Source organism: Chiloscyllium plagiosum, unplaced genomic scaffold (assembly GCF_037043375.1).
Source record: "Chiloscyllium plagiosum isolate Xiang-an unplaced genomic scaffold, Cpla_swu_hap1 HiC_scaffold_24, whole genome shotgun sequence".
Lineage (NCBI taxonomy): Eukaryota > Metazoa > Chordata > Chondrichthyes > Orectolobiformes > Hemiscylliidae > Chiloscyllium > Chiloscyllium plagiosum.
Window position 1 is genome coordinate 11,522,784 of NW_028270162.1, and position 23,405 is coordinate 11,546,188.

General features: G+C 49.6%; 1 protein-coding gene across 2 annotated transcripts in view; it reads left to right on the top strand.

Moving 5' to 3' along the window:
- The window catches only part of pi4kab (phosphatidylinositol 4-kinase, catalytic, alpha b), a 172,062-nt gene extending 166,521 nt beyond the window's left edge, over positions 1–5,541 (top strand). For both annotated transcript variants that reach the window (XM_043715376.2, XM_043715377.2), the window contains 3 exons: positions 3,980–4,069; positions 4,373–4,456; positions 5,132–5,541. In XM_043715376.2, coding sequence (XP_043571311.1) covers positions 3,980–4,069; positions 4,373–4,456; positions 5,132–5,183 — 226 coding nt within the window. In that variant the 3' untranslated portion in view covers positions 5,184–5,541. The remainder of the gene's footprint in view (positions 1–3,979; positions 4,070–4,372; positions 4,457–5,131) is intronic.
- Positions 5,542–23,405: the final 17,864 nt, after the last annotated feature.

The following is a 23,405-nucleotide window of genomic DNA, read 5'->3' on the forward strand; positions in this document are numbered from 1 at the left end:
CTACTATGTTGCGCCGAGGATTAATCCTAATGTAATATAAAGTAACCTTACCTACGCACCCCTCAATTCACTGCTGTCCATGTGCATGTCCAGTAGGCGCTTACATGTCCCCAATGACTCTGCTTCCACCACCACCGCTGCTGGCAACGCATTCCATGCATTCACAACTCTCTGCGTAAAGAACTTTCCTCTGACGTCTCCTCTATACCTTCCTCCTAATATCTTCAAACTATGATCCCTTGTCCCAGTCAATCTTGCCCTGGGGAAGAATCTCTGGCTATTGACTCTATCCATGCCTCTCATTACCTTGTACACCTTGATCAGGTCACCTCTCTTCCTCCTTCTCTCCAGAGAGAAAAGTCCAAGCTTAGTCAACCTCTCTTCATAAGGCAAGCCCTCCAGTCCAGGCAGCATCCTGGTAAACCTTCTTTGCACCCTATTCAAAGCCTCTGTATCTTTCCTGTAGTGGGGTGACCAGAACTGGACACAATATTCCAAGTATGGTCTCACCAGGGACTTGTAGAGCTGTAGCAAAAACTCGCAGCTCTCTGTTGGGAAAGGTTTTCTCTGCCAGAAATCTTGACTGAAACAAAATTCAGAGTAGCATTTAAAAAGAGTAAATACATTTTTCTTTGTTTTCATATATTTAGTGAGAAAGACCAGTAGAATGGACTTCGTGAACAACACTTTCAGTGGGTCCAAGAGGAGCCTTGTACACTGTGAAAGGTTATAGTTCTATTAATGATGGAGGCTTGTTGACATGTCCTAATGCCCTAACGGATGATCCACAAATTAACTTAGAGTCATAGAGACATACAACATGGAAACAGACCCTTTGGTCCAACTCATCCATGCCAACCAGATACCCTAAATTAATCTAGTCCCATTTGCCAGCACCTCTTAACCCTTCCTATTCATATACCCATCCAGATGCCTTTTAAATATTGAAGTTGTGCCACTTCCTCTGGCAGTTCATTCCATACACACAACAGCCTCTGCATGAAAAAGTTGCCCCTTAGGTCCCTTTTAAGTCTTTCCCCTCTCACCCTAAACCCTCTAGTTATGGACTCCCCCAACCCATGAAAAGACTTTGTCTATTTACCCTACCCATGTCCCTCATGATTTTATAAACCTCTATAAGGTTACCCCTCAGCCTCCGACACTCCAGGGAAAACAGCTGCAGCCTGTTCAACTTTTCCCTATAGCTCAAATCCTCAAACCCTGGCAACATCCTTGTAAATATTTTCTGAACCCTTTCAAGTTTCTTGAGTGAGAATTAAATTAAAGTCTGCTTGTTTCACTAAAAAATGTTCTTGTTCTAACATGTGAGTGCCTCAGCCTATTTATCTATATCTTTGTGGTTTCAAACTGAAACAAATCATTCTGGGATTGCATGATATTGCCTTGATAGGTCTGCATGTTTGGACAAGACACAGCTGAGTTGTACAGATGAGAAACATTTCACTGCACTGTCTTGGCCATTGTCAGTTGAAAAGCTTATGAGGGTGCTGTAGTTAGTCTCTGTTCCATAGGATGCTGATGGCCAAGACCAGTGAGGTGCTTGGGTGCCCACTTGCTGAATGGTGGACAGATGGTGACTTTCCCTCTGTGGACCCAAACACAGAGAAAGTCTTTAAAATGCTGAGAGTGTCCAATGGGGTGGTTGCTAATTTGCCTCAGTTGTGAGTAAGCCCAAATCTAGGGGCCGTATGTACCAAACAGTCACTCCTAAAGGAAATCGGGCATTGTTTCTTTACTCAAGTGTGTTTAAAACTACTGCTTGGAGGCGGGGGAATGAATAAAGGGGATGACCTGAGGTAAGGTGGAGGCAGCTCATAAGAAGGTAGGAAATACAATAATAAAACTAAGAAAAAGGAGTAGGCCATTTGGGCCTTCAGCGTCGCTCTGGGTCACCTTGTTGTGTCCTTAACTCCTCATTCTAGCCTGCCTCCATAATCTTTGAGTCCTTCGTCAATCAAGAGTAGACAGATTCTATTTTGCTCAGAAAGCACACAATCTGCAGGCAGTCAATGCAAGCAGTCAATCCATGTAACATTTTATAAATTCCTACTTTGGAAACAGAACAGAAGGTGTTGCTGGAAAAACACACCAGGTCAGACAGCATCCGAGGAGCAGCCTTACCTGGCGTAAGCCCTTCATCAGGAATTGGGTTTATGCCCGAAACGTCAATTCTCCTGTTCCTCGGATGCAGCCTTACCTGCTGTGCTTTTCCAGCACCACGTTCTCAACTCTGATCTCCAGCATCTGCAGTCCTCACTTTCTCCCTTAGGAAACAGAACAGTCTGACTCAAGATTGGGACACAGACAAACTCCAACCTCACACCTTTAATGCATTGTCTGATGGCACCTATCTTTTTACAAAACTTTAAGTTATCTCAGAATGTGACTTGAAAGAAGTTCTGGGATTTACATATTAATCAATTGAAACCTGCAACCCATCCTGAAAAACTTAACAGCAATCTAGGTTTGTTCAGTATATTGTATCAGTTGCGTGACACTAGGATCTTCTGCTATAAATTCTATGTCTTATGATCCACCCCCACTAACTACCCGATGAAGGAACAGCGCTCCAAAAGCGACTGCTTCCAAATAAACCTGTTGGACAATATCCTGGTGTTGTGTGATTTTTAACTGTGAATATATTGAATGAGATGGAAATGTGTTGCTGGAAAAGCGCAGCAGGTCAGGCAGCATCTAGGGAACAGGAGAATCGACGTTTCGGGCATTAGCCCTTCTTCAGGAATGAGGAAAGTTGGTCCAGCAGGCTAAGATAAAAGATAGGGAGGAGAGACTTGGGGGAGGGGCGTTGGAAATGTGATAGGTGGAAAGAGGTCAAGGTGAGGGTGATAGGTCAGACTGGGGTGGGGGCGGAGAGGTCGGGAAGAAGATTGCAGGTTAGGAAGGCGGTGCTGAATTTGATGGATTTGACTGAGACAAGGTGGGGGGAGGGGAAATGAGGAAACTGGTGAAATCCGAGTTCATCCCTTGTGGTTGGAGGGTTCCTAGCCGGAAGATGAGGCGTTCTTCCTCCAACCGTCGTTTCGCTTTGGTCTGATGATGGAGGAGTCCAAAGACCTGCATATCCTTGGTGGAGTGGGAGGGGGAATTGAAATGTTTAGCTACAGGGTGGTTGGGTTGGTTGGTCCGGGTGTCCCAGAGGTGTTCCCTGAAACGCTCCGCAAGCAGGCGGCCCGTCTCCCCAATATAGAGGAGGCCACAACGGGTGCAAAGGATGCAATAGATGATATGTGTGGAGGTACAGGTGAATCTGTGGCGGATATGGAAGTTTCCTTTGGGGCCTTGGAGGGAGGTGAGGGGGGAGGTGTGGGCGCAAGTCTTGCACCTCCTGCGGTTGTAGGGGAAGGTGCCGGGAGTGGAGGTTGGGTTGGTGGGGGGTGTGGATCTGACGAGGGAGTCACGGAGGGAGTGGTCTTTACGGAATGCTGATAGGGGAGGGGAGGGAAATATATCCTTGGTGGTGGGGTCCGTTTGGAGGTGGCGGAAATGGCGGCGGATGATGCGCTGTACATGGAGATTGGTGGGATGGTAGGTGAGGACCAGTGGGGTTCTGTCCTGGTGGCGGTTGGAGGGGCGGGGCTCAAGGGCGGAGGAGCGGGAAGTAGGACAAATCTACTCATGTCGAGCAAAAGCACCAATGAAGAACAGTTGAGCTAAATGGCCCGTTTCTGTGCTGATCACTCTCGGTAACATTTAAGAAAGGAATGCATTCAGGAAGTGAGGGGAAATTAGAACTGTTAATGACATGTGAGAAAAATGAATCTTCAATCCATCCCAGTTAACGCTGTTATCTATTTAGGGGAGCAAACTAATTCAATTAAGGAAATGGCCTATGGAACACACAGCCTGCGTTCCCACTTGATCTGTTCTGTTCTCACCTGATGTTCAAAGTGTGAACCATTTGGAGCCTCTGGTGATTGCTAATGTTCTCATTGTTTAGGCCTTACATGGATGCTGTGGTGTCACTCGTAACACTCATGTTGGATACTGGACTTCCATGTTTCCGGGGACAGACCATCAAGCTCCTGAAGTAAGGCATTATTGATATTATTAACCCTTTCAAACACAGTGACTTTTGGAACTTAGAGACACGCTTACATTTGCCAAAAACATTCCTGATTTATTTATTATTTTATTAAAATCAATCCTTCACTGAGAAAATGCTGTCGTTGTCAAGAAGCCTGCTTTCAATAGGTTGCCCATTCGATGTGTGTGCAGTATATTTAAGCAGCGTATTGAACATTTTGTCCTAATCTGAAATGGCAATGGTTCAAATGTCCAGGATAAAAGTCTCCATATTTTCTTCCGAGCATTTTTCCTTCTTTTCTTTCAGACAAAGATTCAACCCGAATGTAAGTGAGAGAGAGGCAGCAAACTACATCATCAAAGTCATTCAGAACTGCTTCCTGAGCAACAGGTCGGTGATCTTTTGTCTCTGGGATTTCCTTTCGTCTTGTGTAATACCGCAGCTTTTGAGAGTGGGCCAAGCTCACTTATTGCCCCAGGTTCCTGTGGGACAAACCTGTGACTCGACGCATTGCTCACCACTTGGAATCTGTCATGTCCTTCCCCTGGGATAAGAGAGGGAGAATAATTGCCTCCAACTGCATTCAGTTGGCTTCTAGTTTGGAATTGGGGAAAGACAGTGGCATCGTGGTAATATCCCACTGGAATGGTGATCCAAACTATTGCTCATTGGGGCCCAAACTAATGTTCTGGGGACCTAGGTTCGAATCCCACCATGACAGATAGTGGAGTTTTAAATTCAGGTCCTAAACGTGGAATTGGTAGTGAGTATCAGGACTAGGAAACCCCAAAATGATTGTCATAAAAACCCCAAAATGATTGTCATAAAGCAATCTGCTGTCCTTACCTGGCCTATCTTCTAGACTCTCACAGTAAAGTGGTTGATCCCCTCCAAAGTAGTCTACTGCTTTCACTCAATTGAAGGGGAAGTTAGCGGTGTCCAACATTCTATGAAATAATTTTTAAACCGAAATATTAATATCCCGGAGGAGTCAGAAAGATGGAGGGAAATGATGAATGCAATGTACACTGACTGAAAAGCTGCACACTATCTTGTTACTTTCAGGAGTAAAACCTACGACATGATTCAGTACTACCAGAACCAGATCCCATACTGATGACGAACTTGAGATAGGAAAGATGCTCATGCTGTTGTCACTACTGTATAATTCTTGCACTTTTTAGCCTCAGTTTGTGTTACCCGTCTTTACCGGTGGTATCTTAAACTGTATTCTTGGGACCTCACAACAATCACTTGTTATAAAATGGATATTCAATCACTCTTTGCGATTATAGAACATAGAATATGTGTCAAATCATAGTTGAAGCATTAATTGCACTATATGTGTTGTCTGTGATGTTGAGATGATGAAATTGAAATATTAAAATTGTATGTGGAGATATTATTTTTCTTTAGAGTATGTAAATGTGTGATACAGATGTTAAATCTATAATGTGAATAAAGTAGTTGGATTAGTTTGGTGTTGCTTGCTTTTTTTAGTTTATGGATCTTTTCTGAAAAGTGCAGAAATAAAAGTGCAGTCACTACAACATACCACAGCCTGTGGGACAAAGCAGAACACTTTGTTTACCCAGGGAGTTATGCTTTCAAATGCACTGCCTGAAAAAGGCAGTGAAAACACAGCCATTGTAATTTCCAAAAGGGAATTGCTTTCCCACTGAAAAAGGAGAAACTTACAGCACCAGGTGAAAAAAGCAAAAAAATGGGATTTACTGTATCGCTGTCTCCAAGAGCCCACACATTACACGATGGGCAGAGTGGTCATTTTCCATGCTATAATAATGTTGCCTGTTGTTTACCCAATACAAAAATCTGCCAGTCTTTTGTGACACCAGTCCCATGCTCTTCAGTGTTCCAGTGGGTCATCTGCTAGAGCTGGCATAACCCACAGCAGTCCCTTCCTTTGGAGACATTTGAAATTTCCAAGATAGATTATGAGGGCCACAGCTCCTCATTTGATAGTTTAGGCATTCAGTGCACAGTGAAAGTTAGAAACAGAATCATAGAGATGTACAGCATGGAAACAGACCCTTCGGTCCAACTTGTCCATGCCAACCAGATATCCCAACCCAATCTAGTCCCACCTGCCAGCACCTGGCCCATATCCCTCCAAACCCTTCCTATTCATATACCCATCCAAATGCCTCTTAAATGTTGCAATTGTACCAGCCTCCACCCCTTCCTCTGGCAGCTCATTCCATACACATACCACCCTCTGCGTGAAAAAGTTGTCCCTTAGGTCTCCTTTATATCTTTCCCCTCTCACCCTAAACCTATGCCCTCTAGTTCTGGACTCCCCGACCCCAGGGAAAAGACATTGTCTGTTTACCCATGCCCCTCATAATTTTGTAAACCTCTATAAGGTCACCCCTCGGCCTCCGACGCTCCAGGGAAAACAGCTCCAGCCTGTTCAGCCTCTCCATATAGCTTGGAAGGAGACCAGAATTGCACGCAATATTCCAACAATGGCCTAACCAATGTCCTGTACATGCCTCCCAACTGACCAGATATCCTAATTTAACTTAGCCCCATTTGCCAGCATTTGGCCCACATCCCTTTAAACACTTCTTATTCATTTACCCATCCTTTTAAATGTTGCAATTGTACCAGCCTCCACCACTTCCTCTGGCAGCTCATTCCATACATGCACCACCCTCTGTGTGAAAACATTGCCCCTTAGATCCCACCCCAGGGAAAAGACCTTGTCTATTTATCCTATTTGGTTGGACTGCAAATCAATTGAAGCCAAAGCTTCCTTTCACAAAATGCTTAATGTATTTGCATTAAAACCTAGAGTTAAATCTAGATTTTAAAGTGTCCATTCCAATTCAGTTGTGAGCTTCAAGATAGTAGCTATTTTGTTTTTACCTTTACTCTCACGATCTACAACAAAAAGAGATGGTGATTTTGAAATGGTTTGTTTGCTTTATCCCCACTATCATCACATTGATAACAAATCCAGTGACACGTTGTGGCTTCCAGCCCGATTTAATCAGGTGTAAATTTAAAAAGGAAGTGGAGCTGTGACCCAGAGGAGAAATGAGTGCATGAGGTGAGCTGCATGTACATGTTAAAACTGTTCAGTTTTTGCAGTTAGTTGATATGTAACTGCAAGATAAAGAAGTGCATGATTGAAGCAGAACTAACAAAGATCTTGTTTAGTTGTTCAGACAGGAGCAGGAGATAATTACTCTGCTCTGGTTCCCTAATGAGGCACATTCCCATTGCGATGTGCTTCAGCACTGGGTCCTACTATTGTTTTAATAATGAGCTTCGTTCTGACATTGTAATCCACCTTGGTTCTCTGAAGAAGTGTCAATGTGAATTTCATCAGCCATCTGCAACGTAGGCTACTACATCATTAAGGTTTAACACTAGCTCTCTAAAATGGGTTTCTCCTGGTGCTAGTAGGGCTTGGCATGTGCTAATATTTACCCTCAAAAAATACCGCTTGACTGCTTCCAATCAAAGGATAACAGAATTAATTCAGCATTGATTTCGACTGACTTTGAATCGTGTTTTATAGTTTGCAAGGAATGAAAATGGTGGTGGAATTCTGGAACATTTCTTCACAAAGCACTTTAGAACTGCAGTTCATTTGAAGTGATCTGAGATTGAACGTTTTTGTTATGAGTTATGAAATTGAGATGGCAAGGCTCTGATCAGCCAAGATACAACTGAATGGCAGAGCAGGTAAAAGGCCACTTTACTTCTACATTGCTAAAACATTCTAAATGAAGAGCCGAAACCCAATTCCAATAGCTTAGAATCAGTCCTTCAGACAATATACACCACCGACTATGGCTGTTGTGTAATGACAACAACTTCCAAAATACAGTGAAAATATGGAGCACTTCAGCTTGTGCCTGGAAGGTGAGGACAGGAATCGTCTCAATACGTTTCTCTCTGACGGGCCATCAGGCTTGCTGCACGTTGCTGTGTGCTCTGTTTCAGATTTTCAGCTTTGATGAGCTTTCTTTTCGGTTGAACTGATAACTAAAACAGCTTTCGCAGCCATTTCAGTATCTGTTGAACCCAAATAAATCAAAGAGGATTCTGGGTAATCCGAGATGGGAAAACCTGTGGCTCTAAGAGCTGCTCCTTTTTGGAGATATTTTTGGTGTTGGAGCTGGTTTCCTCAAATTCCAGGAACAGTAGTTACTGTTTTATCAGCTGTTACATTGTTTTGGAACTTTGGAGGAGAGAAAAGATCAAAACATTACAACATTTGAAAGGTATCTGGATGGGTGTATGAACAGGAATGTTTAGAGGGATATGTGCTAAATGCTGGCAAATGGAACTGGATAAATTTCGGATATCTGGATAGCGTAGACAACTTGGAGTGAAGGGTCTCTTTCATGCTGTACATCTCTATGACTCTACGAACTGCAGATGCTGGAGATCTGAAATAAATACAAAAGTCGCTGGAGAAATTCAGCAGGTCTGGCAGCATCTGTGGAGAGAGAAAACAGAGTTAATATTTCACACCCAGTGACCCTTCTTCAGAGCTGATTTTGACTAGGAAGAAGTGGCATTTATGCTGATGACAGGGCTGGAGATGGGAGCAGGAGGAGTGAATGGACAGGTGGAGACAGATCCCAGACAGGGAGAGAAAACAGGCAGCAGGCCTTAGTAAGAGAGTGCATGAACATCAACATAACTAGCCACAAAATGACATGACCCTCTCTCACTAGTATTCTTACATACAGATGAGGAAGGACACCACTTTGACTGGGACAACACATTCATCCTATGACAAGCCAAACAGAGACGCACACGAGAGTTCCGAGAAGCATGGCATTCCAACTGGAACTCTATCTACAAACACTTGGTTTTTGACCCCTTCTACTATTTCGGAGAAAAAGAGCAGGAAATGCCATCACCAACCCAAGAAAACCTAAACCCATAAATAGAAAGCGGGTCACTAACACCAGTGCTTCACCGGAGGCTCACTGATGATGCCACCTAGTGGGGTGACGAAACATCTGAAAACGAACCTTCCAGCTCAGCGAGCGAACTGACATCCACATCCATAGTAAGAGAATACTTGAAGTGAAATTCTCGACAGGGTTGTGGGGAAAGAGCAGAGAAAGTGAGATTAATTGGATAGGTCAATCATCAAGGCAGCACCACCATAATAGGGTGAATGTCTAATTTTATATCATTTTACAATTGCTTTGCCTGACAGTTTAAGAAAGGTGGAGGTCCAGATTAGAGTGGTACTGGAAAAGCACAGGAGGTCAGGCAGCATCCGAAAAGCAGGAAAATCAACGTTTCGGGCAAAAGCCCTTCATCAGGAATGAGCCCTGACCTGCTGTGCTTTTCCAGCACCACTCTAATCTCCAGCATCTGCAGTATCCACTTCTGCCCAATTTAAGAAAGGCCACTTACAGAATCCTATCCATATATGATTTGGAGCTTTTAAGGGGGACCAAAAACCCTAATAATGATTATACTTCTAATTTTGAATTTGCTGTCAAAAGCTAGGGGAAGGAGAAACAGAGGTATATTCCGTTATCTGATGGTCAGTTACTGGTGAAACCTTTCAGTGCCAGTTTAATGTGTACATAGAGTTGGTCTTTTATCAAAATCCTAAAAGGAGAATTGTCACAGGGACAATTATATAAATTAAAGCTGCTCAGATTTCACCCTCACCCGTTCTATACTCTCCATCACAGCTGATCGTACATCTTAAACACAATCCAATGCTTAGGATTGTTTGGCTTTGGTTTTGTCTTCACACTCACATTACTGAGACTCCAAGCTGTGCAGCAATGAGTAAGGGGTAATTTTTGTTAGTCTGTGGATGAGGAAGCACACACAAGATGTTCAGCTGCTGAAAATTGGAGAATCAGGGGCACACTCAGATTTCCAAAACGTGCTCCCAACAAGCAAGATTTCTTCACCAAATGACAAACAGACAGCTACTTTTCCAAACTCAACTCAGGCCTTTTTTTCATTCTGAACATATAGGATTCACAAAAGAATGCAAATTTCTAATGGTTTCCATAATTAACTTATTGATTACAACTGCTAACCAATCAGTACCCTTTTCTCCTACAGTATAAATTGTGCACATTTTGGGTGGGTATTAGGGTGGTGTGGGGTCAGGAGGACATGAGGGTGGTGTAGGGAGTGCGAGGTTAGCATAGTACGAGGGCTGAAGGGTGTTAGAGTGGTGAGGGGGATGGAGGGGGTCAGGGTGGTATGGGGGGGATGGAGGGGGTCAGGGCGGTGTGTATGTGGGGGACGGAGGCGATCAGGGCCGTGTGTGTGTGGGGGACGGAGGGGGTCAGGGCAGTGTGCGGGGGGGATGGAGGGGGTCAGGGTGATGTGTGTGGGGTGATAGAGGGGGTCAGGGCAGTGTGAGGGGGGGGATGGAGGGGGTCAGGGTGATGTGTGCGGGGGGGATGGAGGAGATCAGGGTGATGTGTGTGGGGTGATAGAGGGGGTCAGGGTGATGTGTGTGGGGTGATAGAGGGGGTCAGGGCAGTGTGAGGGGGGGGATGGAGGGGGTCAGGGTGATGTGTGCGGGGGGGATGGAGGAGATCAGGGTGATGTGTGTGGGGTGATAGAGGGGGTCAGGTCAGTGTGCGGGGGGGACGGAAGGGGTCAGGGCAGTGTGCGGGGGGACGGAGGGGGTCAGGGCAGTGTGCGGGGGGACGGAGGGGGTCAGGGCAGTGTGCGGGGGGGACGGAGGGGGTCAGGGCAGTGTGCGGGGGTACGGAGGGGGTCAGGGCAGTGTGTGGCCGGGACGGAGGGGGTCAGGGCAGTGTGCGGGGGGAACGGAGGGGGTCAGGGCAGTGTGTGGCCGGGACGGAGGGGGTCAGGGCGGTGTGTGCGGGGGGGATGGAGGGGGTCAGGGCGGTGTGTAGGGGGGACGGAGGGGGTCAGGGCGGTGTGTGTGGGGGGGGACGGAGGGGGTCAGGGCAGTGTGCGGGGGGAACGGAGGGGGTCAGGGCAGTGTGTGGCCGGGACGGAGGGGGTCAGGGCGGTGTGTGCGGGGGGGATGGAGGGGGTCAGGGCGGTGTGTGCGGGGGGGGACGGAGGGGGTCAGGGCGGTGTGTAGGGGGGACGGAGGGGGTCAGGGCGGTGTGTGTGGGGGGGGACGGAGGGGGTCTGGGCGGTGTGTGCGGGGGGGGACGGAGAGGGTCAGGGCGGTGTGTGCGGGAGGGATGGAGGGGGTCAGGGCGGTGTGTGCGGGGGGGATGGAGGGGGTCAGGGCGGTGTGCGGGGGGGACGGAGGGGGTCAGGGCAGTGTGTGGCGGGGGGCCTGAGGGGGTCAGGGCGGTGTGTGGGGGGGACGAAGGGGGTCAGGGTGATGTGTGTGGGGGGACGGAGGGGGTCAGGGCAGTGTGCGGGGGGGATGGAGGGGGTCAGGGCGGTGCAGGGGGATGGAGGGGGTCAGGGCGGGCCAGGGGGATGGAGGGGGTCAGGATGATGTGTGTGGGGAGATGGAGGGGGTCAGGGCGGTGTGTAGGGGGGACGGAGGGGGTCAGGGCGGTGTGTAGGGGGGACGGAGGGGGTCAGGGCGGTGTGTAGGGGGGACAGAGGGGGTCAGGGCGGTGTGTAGGGGGGACAGAGGGAGTCAGGGCGGTGTGTAGGGGGGACGGAGGGGGTCAGGGCGGTGTGTAGGGGGAACGGAGGGAGTCAGGGCGGTGTGTAGGGGGGACGGAGGGGGTCAGGGCGGTGTGTGTAGGGGGGACGGAGGGGGTCAGGGCGGTGTGTGTAGGGAGGACGGAGGGGGTCAGGGTGGTGTGGGGGGACGGAGGGGGTCAGGGCGGTGTGTAGGGGGGAGGGAGGGAGGGCAGGGTGAAGGGGGGACGGAGGGGGTCAGGGCGTTGCAGGGGGAGGGAGGGGGTCAGGGCGGTGTGGAAGGGACGGAGGGGGTCAGGGTGGTGTGTGTGTGGGGGCGGAGGGGGTCAGGCGGTGTGTAGGGGGGACGGAGGGGGTCAGGGTGGTGTGTGTGTGGGGGCGGAGGGGGTCAGGCGGTGTGTAGGGGGGACGGAGGGGGTCAGGGCGGTATGTGGCGGGGACGGAGGGGGTCAGGGCATTGTGTGTGGGGCGGACGGAGGGGGTCAGGGTGGTGTGTAGGGGGGAAGGAGGGGGTCAGGGCGGTGTGGGGGGGACGGAGGGGGTCAGGGCGGTGTGTGTGGGGGGGACGGAGGGGGTCAGGGCGGTGTGTAGGGGGGACGGGGGGTTCAGGGTGGTGTGTAGGGGGGACGGAGGGGGTCAGGGCGGTGAGGGGGGGACGGAGGGGGTCAGGGCGGTGTGTAGGGGGACGGAAGGGGTCAGGGCGGTGTGTAGGTGGGATGGAGGGGTCAGGGCGGTGTGGGGGGGACGGAAGGGCTCAGGGCGGTATGTGTGGGAGGGATGGAGGGGGTCAGGGTGGTGTGTAGGGGGACGGAGGGGGTCAGGGCGGTGTGTGTAGGGGGGTCAGAGGGGGTCAGGGCGGTGTGTGTGGGGGGGAAGGAGGGGGTCAGGGCAGTGTGTGTGTGGGGAACGGAGGGGGTCAGGGCGATGTGTGTGGGGGGGACGGAGGGGGTCAGGGCGGTGTGTGTGGGGGGGACGGAGGGGGTCAGGGCAGTGTGTGTGGGGGGGACGGAGGGGGTCAGGGCAGTGTGTGTGGGGGGGACGGAGGGGGTCAGGGCAGTGTGTGTGGGGGGACGGAGGGGGCCAGGGCGGTGTGTGTGGGGGGGACGGAGGGGTCAGGGCCGTGTGTGGGGGACGGAGGGGGTCAGGGCGGTGTGTGTGGGGGGGACGGAGGGGGTCAGGGTGGTGTGTAGGGGGACGGAGGGGGTCAGGGCGGTGTGTGTAGGGGGGACAGAGGGAGTCAGGGCGGTGTGTGTGGGGGGGACGGAGGGGGTCAGGGCGGTGTGTGTAGGGGGGACAGAGGGGGTCAGGGCGGTGTGTGTGGGGGGAACGGAGGGGGTCAGGGCGGTGTGTGTGGGGGGGACGGAGGGGGTCAGGGCAGTGTGTGTGGGGGGGACAGAGGGGGTCAGGGCGGTGTGTGTGGGGGGAACGGAGGGGGTCAGGACGGTGTGTGTGTGGGGGGGCGGAGGGGGTCAGGGCAGTGTGGGGGGGACAGAGGGGGTCAGGGCCGTGTGTGTAGGGGGGACGGAGGGGGTCAGGGCCGTGTGTGTAGGGGGGATGGAGGGGGTCAGGGCGGTGTTGGGGAGACAGAGGGGGTCAGGGCGGTGTGTGTGTGTGGGGGCGGAGGTGGTCAGGGCCGCGTGTGTAGGGGGGACGGAGGGGGTCAGGGCCGTGTGTGTAGGGGGGACGGAGGAGGTCAGGGTGTGGTGTGGTGCGGACAGAGGGGGTCAGGGCGGTGTTGGGGGGACAGAGGGGGTCAAGGCGGTGTTGGGGGGACAGAGGGGGTCAGGGCGGTGTGTGGTGCGGACAGAGGGTGTCAGGGCGGTGTGTGTGTGGTGAGGACAGGGATCAGGGCGGTGTGTGTGGGGGGGATGGAGGGGGTTAGGGCGATTTTTTTGGGGTCTGAGGGGGCCAGGGCTGTGTGTGTGGGGGGGGACGGAGTGGGTCAGGGCGGTGTGGGGGGACGGAGGGGGTCAGGGCCGTGTGTGTGGGGGACGGAGGGGGTCAGGGCGGTGTGTGCGGCGGGGACGGAGGGGTTCAGGGGTGTGTCTGTGGGCGGACCGGAGTGGGTCAGGGCGGTGTGTGTGGGGGGGACGGAGGGGGTCAGGGGTGTGTCTGCGGGCGGACCGGAGTGGGTCAGGACGGTGTGTGTGTGGGGGACGGAGGGGGTCTGGGCGGTGTGTGTGGTGCGGGCGGAGGGGGTCAGGGCCGTGTGTGTGTGGGGGACGGAGGGGGTCAGGGCAGTGTGTGTGTGGGGGACGGAGGGGGTCAGGGCGGTGTGTGTGGTGCAGGCGGAGGGGGTCAGGGTGGTGTGTGTGGGGGGACGGAGGGGGTCAGGGCCGTGTGTGTGTGGGGGACGGAGGGGGTCAGGGCCGTGTGTGTGTGTGGGGGGGGAACGGAGGCGGTCAGGGCCGTGTGTGTGTGGGGGACGGAGGGGGTCAGGGCGGTGTGTGTGGTGCGGGCGGAGGGGGTCAGGGTGGTGTGTGTGGGGGACGGAGGCGGTCAGGGCGGTGTGTGTGGGGGGTACGGAGGGGGTCAGGGCCGTGTGTGTGTGGGGGACGGAGGCGGTCTGGGCGGTGTGTGTGGTGCGGACGGAGCGGGTCAGGGCGGGTGTGTGTGGCGGGGACAGAGGCGGTCTGGGCGGTGTGTGGGGGGGGGGAGGAGGGGGTCTGGGCGGTGTGTGTGGGGGGGGGCGGAGGGGGTCTGGGCAGTGTGTGTGGGGGGGGGCGGAGGTGGTCAGGGCGGTGTGTGTGGGGGGCGCGGAGGGGGTCAGGGCGGTGTGTGTGGGGGGACCGGAGTGGGTCAGGGCAATGTGGGGGCCTGAGGGGTGTTTGAAGGGAGTAGTGCACTGGTTCAGGACACAGTGGAATGCGATGGCATCCTGGTTAGGATATGTTTTCGAATCCCGCCGTGGCTATTAGGGATGGCTCATAAATACTGACCTAACCAGCACCTACCATGTATTAATTTAATAAAAACACAACCTGTTCCAATGCAAAACTAAACAGAACAGTCCACCCTGTTACTGAGGGAATCTATGAAAATCACTGCATCCTGATTGGGTTTCTCCTCTGTACAAGCTCCTGCTGTTTGGAGTGACTGATGTGAAATGTGTTTGCGTACTTTCCCCCACATGCTGTACAGTAATTAATGATCAGTTTTTATTTCAGATCGTATTTTGGATACCCAGCCTACCACCAGCTATCCATGGAGCTATCCTAGTTGACACGGAAATGAGTGGCAGAGCAAAGTGTGCAGAGGGATATAGATTGGTTAAGTGAGTGGGCAAAGGTCTGGCAGGTGGAATACAATGTTGGTAAATGTGAGGTCATCCATTTTGGTCGGAATAACAGCAAACTGCACTATTATTTAAATGGTGAAAAATCACAGTATGTTGCTACGCAGAGGGACCTGGGTGTCCTGGTGCATGAATCACAAAACATTGGTTTGCAGGTGCAGTAGATCTTTAAGAAGGAAAATGGAATTTTGTCCTTCGTCGCTAGAGGAATGTAATTTAAAAGCAGGGAGGTTATGCTGCAGTTATACAGGGTGCTGGCGAGACCGCCCCTGGAGTACTGTGTGCAGTCTTGGTCTCCTTACTTGAGAAAGGGCGTACTGACACTGAAGGGATGCAGAGGAGGTTTACTCGGTTGGTTCCAGAGTTCGGGGGGGTTAGCTTATGAGGAGAGATTGAGTAGACTGGGATTATAGTCATTGGAATTCAGAAGAATGGGGAGGGGGGGGCAAGGTATATTGTAGAAACATCTAAAATGACAAAGGGAAGCGATAAGATAAAAGCAGGGAGGTAGTTTCCACGGGCGAGTGAAACTAGAACTAGGGGGCATCGCCTCAAAATAAGGGGGAGCAGATTTCGGACTGAGTTGAGGAGGAATTTCTTTACCCTAATGGTTGTGAATCTGTGGAATTCCCTGCCCAGTGAAGCAGTTGAGGTTACCTCACTGAATGTTTTTAAGGTAAAGCTAGATTTTTGGACAATTAAGGGTTCTGGTGAGCGGGCGGGTAAGTGGAGCTGGGTCCCAGGAAACGGTCAGCCATGATCTTATAGAATGGTGGAGCGGGCTCGAAGGGCCGGATGGCCTATTCCTGTTCCTAGTTCTTATGTTCTTACAGAGTACAGTGTCCAGTATTGCTCCCAGTTCTATGAAGGGATATCCTTACTGCAGCTGAAGGCCGCTGGCTTTGATTCCTGGGATGAGGGCTTTCCGAAGGAGCGAGTGAGCTGGCACTGTACTCCCTGGAAGGTAGAAGAATGAAAGAATGATTTTGTTGGAATGCTCTGAGCAAGTAAACACTGGGAACGTGTTGCCCTCACGGAGGGTCTCATACATGGGGACAGTTCACACTGGAGTTCAGCAACAGCCCCAGGAGGCCAGGAAGGCTCAAGTATTGGGTTCCAGGCTGCAGCTACTCAAGAAACCAAGGGATTTGGGGCGAGGTTGGGAAGGTGAAAGAGAAGCTGATGGCTTTTAGAGAGGTGGGGTTGGAGGAGGGGGGGGGGGGGGAGGCTGAAGGGACCATTCCTGCTTCTATTTCATATTCTCCAATGTTGCATTCCGTACCTTCCTCAATCCTTTCAACTAAAGCCATCAGGGGTTAGGAATTGATTGTTGTGTAATAAGTGCAGAAAGGACAATAATACACAGGCAAGATGGGCCGAAGGGCCACCCCTTGCCCTGTAAGTGGCTATGGTCCTAGCAGCACACTGCACGCTTGGCCTTAATTCACACGGGCTCGAAACAAACATTAGGCCAAAGTGCCAGACCCTCCAATATTGGATTTAAACTGGATCGTGTGAGCCTGAATTTTAGCACTGCCCAGACTCCACACGCTCCTGGGAAACGGTTTCCATTAAACAATCCTGCAGGTGGTGCTGTTTGAAAATGTACAAGCGGAAAGTTTTCAAAAGTGTCCAATGTTGAAGTGAATTGCTGCATCAGACTCTGCACAAACAGGTCAGAAAAAAATTACAATCTCTTTTAAACTGATACAACTGATAAGTACTAGTTAATGAACTAAGTCAAAGTTAGAATACAGAGGTTGAGTTGCTTGGGAGTGCATTCGTTAGAATGTAACAGAGTGAGAGGTGACCTTATTGTAACATACAAAATTCTTTGGGGACTTGACAGGGTAGATGTGGAAGGGTTATTTCCCCTTGTGAGAGAGTCTAGGACTACGGAGAATCATCTCAGAATAAAGGGGTCATACGTGAAGATAGAGCTGAGGGGGAATTTCTTCTCTCAGACAGGGGTGAATCTATAATGAAGAGTGTGGTGCTGGAAAAGCACAGCCGGTCAGGTAGCATCTGAGGAGTGGGAGAATCGACATTTCGGGCGTAAACCCTTCATCAGGAATGAGGTAGCGAATCAATGGAATTCTTTAACACAGGGGGCTGTTGAGGCTGGGTTTTTAAGTATATTCGAGGCTGAGATAGACTATTTTTTAATCAGGAAGAGAATCAAGGACTATGGGAATCAAGACAGGAAAATGGAGTTGAGGATTATCAGATCAGCCGTGACCTCATTAAATGGCAGAGCAGACTCCTTTGACTGAATAGCCACCTTCTGCTCCTGTGTCTCATTGGCCTTGTATATAATGCTTTTCACCACCTCAAGGTGTCCTGGATTGTCTTACAGCTGTGTACAGCAAGATCCCACAAGAACAGTTTAACAATGACAGGTGATGGGTGGTCTCTGTTGTGGAGAAAGTGAGGGCTGCAGATGCTGGAGATCAGAGTGAAAATGTGTTGCTGGAAAAGCGCAGCAGGTCAGGCAGCATCCAGGGAACAGGAGAATTGACGTTTCGGGCATAAGCCCTTCTTCAGGAATGAAGAAGGGCTTATGCCCGAAACGTCAATTCTCCTGGTCTCTGTTGTGGGTTTTCGTTGAGAGATAAGTATTGATGAGGCCACTATTTGTAGATTAAATTTGAACCAGCGATTGAACTGAGGAATTTTGTGTCAGCTTATTGATGGTTTATAGTTTCCTTAAGTTAATGAAACTGTTCATGCTCCTTGCTGGTTTTAAGTCTTAAATCTCGAATTCCAGCATTGTATAAGGTAAGTATGTGTTACTATAAATTACCAGAACGTTTCATCTCAGATTTCTTAATTTATAATTGTACAGTCAGTAAAGGAAATTGTCATATTCTCACTTTTTAAAAATCTTGGTCAACTAAATGCAACTGCAGCAAGGTTAGCATCATACCAGGCTTGAAGACCATTGTCTTAAACAGTAAAGGGAGGTGAGTTATCTTGAAATTAATGTCCCGGCTATTGTAGGCAGTTCAATACTTCTGTCAGGGTCTTAATTCCCTCTAACAGATGGTTTATGCAGCAGCAGCATCAAATAGAATTTGGATTTGAAGCCAGATATTTTGTGGCCAAAGCCACCCTTCCCGTAGCAAAAACTATGGATGCTGGAAATTTGAAACTCAAGCAGAAAATGCTGGAGAAACTCAGCAGGTCTGGCAGCATCTGTGGAGAGAGAAACAGAGGTAACGTTTCGGATCCACTGACCCTTCTTTAGAATTTCTGAAGAAGAAGTATTAACTCTGTTTCTCTCTCCCCAATACTTCCAGGCCTGCTGAGTTTCTCCAGCGATTTCTGCTTCAGTTTCACCCATGGCTGGATGATCCACACAAAATGGCTGCCCCTAGTCTGCCTCAAAATCATAGGACAAGGGTTAAATGTCAACAGGGGTCTTTTTAAGTTTGATTTTTTTAAAGTTTTGATTTGGTTTGTTTTAAGATACAGTGACAAGTTGAGTGCTAACCAGACAAACCATACATTATGCAAGAACATCAGCGTAATTGAACAGAATGCAGAATATAGTCTTCCAGCCATAGAGAAGGTTAGAGAAAGATCAACTCTAATATATGAGGGGACTGTTCATAAGTCTAATAACAGCGGGGAAGAAGCTGTTCTTGAAACTGTTGGTACATCTTGTCAAACTTTTGTACCTTCTGTCCGATGGAAGAAGGTGGAAGAGTTTGTAACCAAGGAGGGAGGGGTCTTTGATGATGTTGGTTGCTTTCCCAAGGCAGCAGGAAGTGTAGACAGAGTCAGCGGATGGAAGGCTGGTTTGCGTGATGGACTGACCTGTGTTCACAACTCTCTGTAGTTCCTTGCACTCTTGGGCAGAGCAGTTGCCGTACCCAGCTGTGATCTATACAGATAGGATGCTTTCTCTGGTGCATCCCTAAAAATTGGTCAGAGTAATTGCGGACATTTGGGATTCCTTAGCCTTGTGAGGAAATGGAGGCATTGGTGTGCTTTTTGGTTAGATTGAAAACCAGGCTAGACAGAATCAGGTTGGTGCAGGATGCTATGAGGTTAGTTAAGAAGTACAGGCCATACCAATTGGGAGAGTCCATGCTGACTTTGGTAGGGTTCTGAGGCACTGGGTGAATGAGGAATTATGGCACTAATTTCAGCCAATGCCACTGGGCTCGAAGAGGTTTAATAGCAGCACAGAGAAGCTTGTGTTAACAGCTACGACTCTGTGCACAATGTGCTCTCCTCTACACTATGTGCTCTCCTCTACACTGGGGAGTTGAAACGCAGACCAGGTGACCACTTTGTTGAACATCTATGCACTCTCCGTAAAAATGACTGTGAGCTTCCAGATGCCCGTCTCTTCAACACGCCAGTATGTTTCTGGGCTGATACTTCTGCCTCGGGTCTACTGCAGTACTCCAGCCAAGCTCAGAACAATCGCCAATTTCAGCGTGGGAATATCTTCCTCCATGGTCATTACACTTGCCCCGAACCCAAGGTCCTGCCTGCTTATGAGTTACTCCCAGCACACCCAACCCATTTTCAACATCTCTTAGAACCATATTGAGCATTTATCACCCTCTCGCCTTACCATCAGCAATCTCTTGCATATTTCTTTATTCTCTTTCTCTCTCTCTCTAAGCTTCATCTCTATATAGACTATCCACTGCCTCCACCCCATAACCCTCTCCCAGCCTGAACAGACAGGGAATGGAAGGATATGGACCATGTACAGGCACAGGGGATTAGTTTACTGTGACATCATGGTCGTCACAGACATGGTGGGCCGAAGGGCCTGTTTCTGTACTCTACTGTTCAGTGTTCTATTTTCAATTCTGATGATGGGTCACTGAACTCGATACATGAACTCTTTTTTCCTCACCAGAGATGCTGCTCAGCTTCAGCTACAACTTGGTTGGGCAACATTTTCACACAGACGGTGGTGTGTGTGCATGAAATGAGCTGCCAAAGGAAGTGGTGGAGGCTGGTACAATTACAGCATTGAAAAGGCATCTGGATGAGGACATGATTGGGAAGGGTTTTGAGGAATATGGGGCAAATGGGACTAGATTAAAATGGGATATCTGGTCAGCATGGACGAGTTGGACCGAAAAGTCTGTTTCCGTGTTGTATGGCTCTGACTTTTATGATTAATAACAAGACTGGGTGCTATGGAGGAAGGGGCCCCATTTGCAAATGTGATTTCCTCATCAGAAGCTGATGACAGAGAGCCTGACCAGTCTAGCCAGTTTCATAAAGCAGAGTGTAGCACGAGGTACCTTTCCCTTGAGCAACATTACAACTGAAGCATTGGTTAGCGCACAACAAACTCCTCTCCAACTCACAAAGGTTACCCAGAGTATCACCATACAAGATTACAGATGCAGTCACTATATCTACTGGACCAAATACACAGTCATGATGGATACTGGAATATATAGACAGTCACTATGTTGCTAGACTATGTACACTATATTTACCAGTCACTTCATATACTCGGCTACATATACTCAGGGGTGACCATTTATCACCTCTCCAGTGGACCAACTGTGGTACCACCCCAGACATGAACAAATCTTAAACTCTGCTGATCTGAGGCTGACATGCATGATATCTGGTTTATTAATTAACCCTTGGCTCATGAACCTTCACTGACTCAGGCTTGCAATGCCCCGATTGTCAAAGTCTCATCATGTTTTCAGATCCCCCTCTCCATTCCCATCTCTGGAACCACACCCAGTCCTTCAATGCTCCAAGTGCCCTGTGTTTCTCCAATTCTAGCTTCTACCATAACCCTGACTTTAATCACCCCCATCACTGAGGTCCCTGGGTGGAATTGCTGAGGCCCCTGTTGGGTAAGGCATGGGTCTGAAGGAGTTAATCTTCAAGTCACTTTGAGCTTCACCCAATCCAATGGTGCCTTTGGACGGAGATGGTTGAGTTTTGCACCTATTCAGTACAGCCCAGAGTCCTTAGTCATTATGTAAACATAAGCTTTATCTATTCCTATCTTACAATAAACTACCAAGTTATATGCCCCTTCTATTTAGACCGAACAGTGGTCTATCTTTAATGCTGATAATTAAACAGACCTTAGACTCAGCGCTGGGAAAGAAGGGTTGGGACAGTATCTACCCAAACCAGAGCACAGAGACAGTGCTGTCTGAACAGAAGCAGCCATCAGCAATGGAGCTCCCTCCCTGACCTTCTCAGTACTTCCACCTCTCCCTCTCCTGCCAACACTTCCTCATTCAGCTTTCAGTCACCTGCTCAAATATCTTCCGATGCGAGCCAAGTTCTATTTTTGTTCGGAAACACTTGGGATGTTTTACTGTGTGGAAGGCACTGTATAAACAGAGTGTTTGGCTGGGAACACAGGATCAGGAGGAGACCGTTCAGCCCCTCAAGCCTGTGCTGCCATAGCTGATCTGCACTTTGACCTCAACCGTCCACCTCGCTTCAGTCACCCCCTCGTACCTCTCATTGGTGTGGATTGGCTGCCAGCTTCCTGCCTCTCTGTTTTGGGTTCCAGCATCTGCGTTTTTTTTTGTCTCAAACACAGCTTGGGATGGCGATCTGAACAAAGAGGGGGCTGTGTTGATCAGGACAAAACACCAAACCAAACGGGGCATTTACTTATCAAACCATAGGGTCAGGCCACCCTGCCCGTTCATCCTGCTATTTGATTAGTGGCAATAATGAGATTACACACATGTCCCCAGAAACCAGCACCTCAGGCAATTCACGGGCAGGCTGACTTTAATCAGCACGAGAAAAGCTAACCTCACATATTTACGAGACGTATAAAATGTCATTAATCAAGCGACCCTCTGGATTTAAAGGTGGAAAAATTCAGTGTGAATGATTTATTTGCTCCTGTGATCAGTGCCTGGCATCAGCAGCGTATCTCAGTAAATTCTTTACTCTCAAATATACGTCAAGTTATATTTCCCACCGTCAGCTCATGCCTGAAACAACTCCCCAGCTGACCCTGATCACGGGAATCCGGATGCTTCCAATTTGCCAGCATTCCCCCACAGCGTCACTCCACCATGAGTGACCATGGCTTCAGCCACTCACCTCTTATCCTGGAATTGTCTCCTTAAACTGTTTTTTTTTTAAAAAGTACACTCCTGGGGCATGGGTGTCACTGGCTGCACTGAGCTTTTATCATAGAATCCCTACAGTGTGGAAATAGGCCCTTCGGCCCACACTGACCCTCTGCAAAGTAACCCACCCAGGACCATTCCCCTAACCTACATTTACCCCTGACTAATGTACCTCACCTACACATCCCTGGACACCATGGGCAATTTAGCACGGCCAATTCACCCCAACCTGCACATCTTTGGACTGTGGGAGGAAACCGGAGGAAACCCACACAGACACGGGAAGAATGTACAAACTCCACACAGACAGCTTCCCAAGGCCGGGATCGAACCCGGAGTCCCTGGCGCTGTGAGGCAGCAGTGCTAACCACTGTGTCACCCCATTCCTAGTTGCCCCTTGAGAAGGTGGTGGTGAGCTGCCTTCTTGAACCACTGCAGCCCGTGTGTTGTAGGTAGACCCACAGTACCATCCAAATAATTCCTCAAACTGGCCGGAAGCATGCTGGATGTTCGAGATACGTACATCTGGGGCTGAGATGTTTAGTTCTGACACATTTGAATCTCAAACTTGCTGTTGCCTCAGTCCAATTGGGATGAGGAATTCTATGCTCTCTTTCCAAATGATTCTCCCTTTGCTATCCTGGATTATCCGTCAAGGGGAAACAACCTTTCTATCATCTACCTTTTTGGCATCTCCCCATCCTGTGTTCAAACAGGACTCTCTCACTCCTCTAAACACCAGGGAGTAGGAGAAAGTGAGGACTGCAGAGAGTCCAAAACTGTGATGCTGGAAAAGCACAGTAGGTCAGGCAGCATCCGAGGAGCTGGAGAATCGACGTTTCGGAAAAAAGCCCTACATTCCTGGTGAAGGGCTTATGCCCGGAACATCAACTCTCCTGTTCCTCGGATGCTGTCTGACCTGCTGTGCTTTTCCAGCATCACACTCCAGGGAGTGGGATTTCAAGCTACTCAACCATTCTTCGTAAGAAAATCCCTCCATACCCCGAATCAGCTGAGTAAATCTTTTCTGGACTGATTCCAATGGCAGTATATCTCTGTTTAGATAAGAGGAACAAATCTGTTCACAGTATTCCAGCTGGGGTCTGACTTGTACAGATTTGGCAAACGTCCCTACTCTCATTTGTCATTCCTTTTTGAAATACAGGCCAGCAATCCGTTTTCCCTCCCTGTTACCTACTGAACTTGGATTTTTGTGATTCATTCTAAAGCTGCACTGACTCTCTCTGCAGCAGATTCTGTTTGAGGCGTTGCATGAAACAGTTATAAAATATTGTGTCTGTTGGTGCTGTGGAGGAATAGG